The 4,596-nt window shown below is 39.4% G+C and overlaps 1 protein-coding gene across 1 annotated transcript in view; it reads right to left on the reverse strand.

The window, feature by feature from the left end:
• The window catches only part of LOC101859055 (dynein heavy chain 6, axonemal), a gene marked incomplete at its 3' end in the record, with an annotated part of 12,261 nt that extends 9,091 nt beyond the window's left edge, over positions 1 to 3,170 (reverse strand). The window contains 2 exon segments of the mRNA XM_005111271.3: positions 756 to 1,009; positions 2,965 to 3,170. Coding sequence (XP_005111328.3) covers positions 756 to 974 — 219 coding nt within the window.
• Between the last annotated feature and the right edge of the window lie 1,426 nt (positions 3,171 to 4,596).

The following is a 4,596-nucleotide window of genomic DNA, read 5'->3' on the forward strand; positions in this document are numbered from 1 at the left end:
TAGTAATTTTTTTCTATGTGCTGTAACAATTCTGTCTTTTTCTCTTTAGCTTCTTTTCCCTGTTCTTTGTTGCATTAGTTTTTCTTTTGTCTTATAAGCTTTTCTATTTTTTATTTATCCCTTTGCTTTTCCATCTATTTTTCTTTTGTCTTATAAGCTTTTCTATTTTTTATTTATCCCTTTGCTTTTCCATCTATTTTTCTTTTGCACATTTTTCCTCTCGCTTTCCTTTCTCTTGACCATTTCACGTTTTCCTTCTCTTTTGCTTATCTTTTATTATTTTTAATTGTTCTAATTCTTTCTGTTTTCTCTTTCCCTTATTATTCTTTTTATCTTTCGCTTTTCTTTCATTTTCTACACTGCATTTCTTTCTTTCTTTTTTCACTTCACTTTCAAAGGTTTCTATCTTATTTCTCTTTTACATTTCTTTCTTCTTTTCTTTTTTTGCTCTGTCTCATCTCTTTCTTTTCTTCCCCCTTCTCTCAAAGAAAAGTGGGAAGACATGGAAAAACATCAAGAGGCTAGCTCAAGATAGAGAAAGGTGGAAGGTGTTTGTCCGTGGCCTATACCCTGGTGCAGGGTGAGAAAGTGTTTGTCCGTGGCCTATACCCTGGTGCAGGGTGAGAAAGTGTTTGTCCGTGGCCTATACCCTGGTGCAGGGTGAGAAAGTGTCTGTCCGTGGCCTATACCCTGGTGCAGGGTGAGAAAGGCAATGAATGAACCTCTCAATCATCCTGCGACCAGGACACACTCACCAGCGGTTCCACAGTGGGCCCAAACGGCGACAGCATCCTGCGAGCCTGGGCCTTGGTGACCCCGCGGAACTGCAGGGCATTGGTCGGGGGCGGGGCCATCTTGGGGGCGTAGGAGTAGAGTCGGGCCCGCAGCCTCTCCGCCCGGCTGTTGGCATCCATGGCCACCTGCTGGTTCCTCTCCGCCTCCACGTCCATTATGTCGGGCTGGTTGGTCGCCATGGCAATATGTTGCCAGGCCAAACACTGATTTAGATCTACGGAAAGGATGAGAAATAAGTTTTAGATTTGTTAACGAGCATTCAAGATTATACATAATCTCACACATGATATTCTGGTTATTCTTCTTATTGTCAATATTATCATTTCTATTAGGGCTAGTATCATTTTTTTCAAAATTGTTGTTCTTTTAATTGTTGTTAGCAGCGTACAAGCAACACAGACACACACAGCTCACTGTCCAACACACATCCTTCGATTTGACCAAGACTTTTTCTTCAGCTCATTATTTTCAGAAAATTTTATAGTATCTTACCCCCCACAAAAAAACCCTAAAAAACAGTGAAACTAAGATTTTTAAAAGTCACCAAGCCTGACCTTCAATTTCGTAGAATCCGAGTTTTCGCTATAGCAATGTGAGCAACAAGTTGCGTTACAATGTAGGGCCTAACATACGACAACGTTTGGTTCAACACACCAGCACACAATTCATTAAGTTGCGCTACAACATACGTAGGGTCTAGCATATGACAACGTTTGGTTCCACAGACCGGTAGGCACTTCATCACGTAGATCTAGATGTCTAGACTAGCCTTTCATTGTTCAGTAGCCGAGGGGAGGGGGTGAATGTGACTCACAACGCATCTGTCTCTCTGCTGACTTTTCCCACCCAAGACATTTGCATGTGTCAACAACGCACGTGTTGGTGTGAAAAAAGGCTTCTGATTGGTCTCATAAAATGTACACGTCGTACTGATGTAGGCACAATAAGCAAGCTAAAACTAAGCGAGTAACGATTCTCTGTGCATGTGCAATCAATGGTCTCTTAGTGAAGGAGGAAAATGTGCTGGTACGGTACATTTGTTGCGTTAGGCTACTATATTTGTTGTGTTTTGCTGGTACATTTGTAGTGTTATACTAGTAGGCCTATATTTGTTGTGTTTTGCTGTGTATTTAAACTTGTATTGCTGTGCTTATGTTTTGCTGGTAAATTTGTTGTGTTTTTCTGGTATATTTGTTGTGTTTTGTTGTGTATTTAAAGTTGCATTTGCTGTTGTTGTGTTTTGCCAGTAGATTTGTGTTTTACTGTTACATTTGTGGTGCTAGGCTATATTTATTGTGCTTCTCTGGTACATTTGTTACTGTCCAACTCTTTCCTTCACCAACATTTTCTAAAACCTGGATTAGTTATGTATTATATAAAGAAACTGTGTCAAAAACATTCAAGTTCAATGTAAGCCTAGGTCTAGCTTCCCATCTACTGAGATTCCAAAGACAGCTCTACTGAAGAAAGCGTTCATGAGTAGTTAAAGAAAGCCAACAGATGTCCTGCAACAACACCATAACAAGGAGATCAAATGTTCAACCACAACAGTAAGCTGTTTTTTCTTCTGTGCACAGGTCGCTGACAACTTCAACTAGAATTCTATTCTTCTTACACCGGCGCTGTGATTGTGTGAATTCAGTAAACATGAAGGTCTCTTAGTCTTAAAATTCTCATAGGAAGCTTAGTGCAAGTGAAGATACAAACATAACAAAGTAAAATCAGACTTAGATGACTGTTGTTGCAACCTCAAATCCGACTCATAGTAAGGCTGGTTAACCTACATTTAAAACCATGGTTCCACAATGTTATTAATCCCTTGGACCTCCTTGGATGTCTAAAAACTTCAGTTAGATCTAGATATAAATGTAAGATTCTCCTATTTCTGTAAAGAGCCAGAGTGGTGTAAACGGGACTGTGTGAATCTCCTATGTCTGTAAAGAGCCAGAGTGGTGTAAACGGGACTGTGTGAAGGTCAACTACTGTTGGGACATAATGTAGAAGAAACGTCAGTGGGAAAAAGTCCGGACAAATCTACAGAAGAAGACAAACAAAGTAAGTAATGATAGCTCGTCCTCTCGGTTGGACCCCGAAGTAGGAAATTAACACATTATAAATATTCCACGCTTTCGCGACTGTTCTTGCAGCAATAATTAATCCAATACTTACCGGATTCTCTCGGAAAGACCTTCTCATCAATAAGAGACCAGTCTTCGGGAAGCAAGCATCAAATATTCACGGGGCGCTTAGTCCAGTCACGCAATCCATTTCGGTGGACGAGCGGCCATTACTAAACAATGTAGCGTAGCAACAAACCGGAAGCACTTCTGGCGGAAGGTTACGAAGGCTGCCGGAGACGAGGGACATAACTCTAGTAATTCAAGCTGTTCGTTGCGCCCTGTAGTTATCTCCCATTTTTACAACACTGAACGACAAGACGAGTTATAATGCATGGGGAGAATGGCTTGCAATAGTCATAGTTTTTCGTTTTTGCCTGGAAAAAAATAATAAATCAATGCCCTATTGTTTGACTTGATCCATGTTGTCCCCCAGTTCCATTGTTGTCAAGAACAGTATAGACCTAACTCCCAATTTATAACCTATAAACTATAAAGAGTCTAGCAGGTTATATGTGTTCATCAGGGCATTTACATTTGAGTCTTATAGTAGAGTAAGTATAATATGAGTGTAGCTGGGTATTTATACATGTGTCTTAGACTTGGAGCAGGGTTTATAAAGGAGTATAACAGGATATTTGTATACGAGTACAGCAGGTTATTTACATAGGAGTATATCAGGGCATTTATAACATAATTTAGAGTTTAGAAAAAGGCTTTGAGTTTAGCAAGGTAGGCCTATATATATATATATAACCAGTCTAAAAGGGAATAAGTTTAGCAGGGTATATATATAACCAGTCTAAAAGGCTATGAGTTTAGCAGGGTATTTATATGTGTGGCATTGTGGTGAAATCAGACGCTTGTCAAAATAATGAAATTGAACAAACAAATGTTTTTTCCATCTGTCGGATAATTTCTTTGAATTTTTTTTTCTCAGCATGTTTTAGGTCAACTCAAAAAGATAGTTCTTCAGTGTGGATTTTACTGAAAAACATTGATCAAAGGAAAAAAAATTTTAATTTGCAGTTTTCAAGGACATTAGAGGTTTGGAAGTCGCAAACTGTGGCAGCTATAGTCTCGCTAATTCTACCTCTGACATCAGGCAACCCCCACCTGCTTCAATCGCAAACATCTTGACTTTTATTTAAAATAGAAGAGTATTTTTTCCATTACAAACAAAACAAACAAACAAGCTGTAAGATACCACCAATAACTCCGTATGCCCGAGAATTGACAAGCGCCTCATTCCACAGCGTCATGACACATGATATAGAGGTCTTATAACAGGACTGTCATTATGTCCACCGGGGGATTCTCATACTGTTTGTTGCTTCAACATCAACCTCCCCGATACAGAGGTCTGTTCCTAACTTACTGGTTCGCTGTATATCCTGCTAGTTTTGTAGGGTACCGTAGGTTTAGAAAAACACATGGTCATCACATGAGGTGTAAGATTTTCAAAGTAAATCTGTTGGAAGAGTAAGAGGGTAGCAAGTGAAGAACAAATGTTTTTTTCACCCTATCCGTACACCCTGGGGTCATTTTGTACCCCCAGGGTTGTATTCTTCACATTTTAGAATACTTCTAGTTCGAAGATCTCTTTGAAACTTTCAGTATTTCTCAAAAAATCATTTTGACAGACTGCTATGCAAAGCGTACGGATCGGATTAACGAGTAAATT

Source organism: Aplysia californica, unplaced genomic scaffold (genome assembly GCF_000002075.1).
Source record: "Aplysia californica isolate F4 #8 unplaced genomic scaffold, AplCal3.0 scaffold01035, whole genome shotgun sequence".
Lineage (NCBI taxonomy): Eukaryota > Metazoa > Mollusca > Gastropoda > Aplysiida > Aplysiidae > Aplysia > Aplysia californica.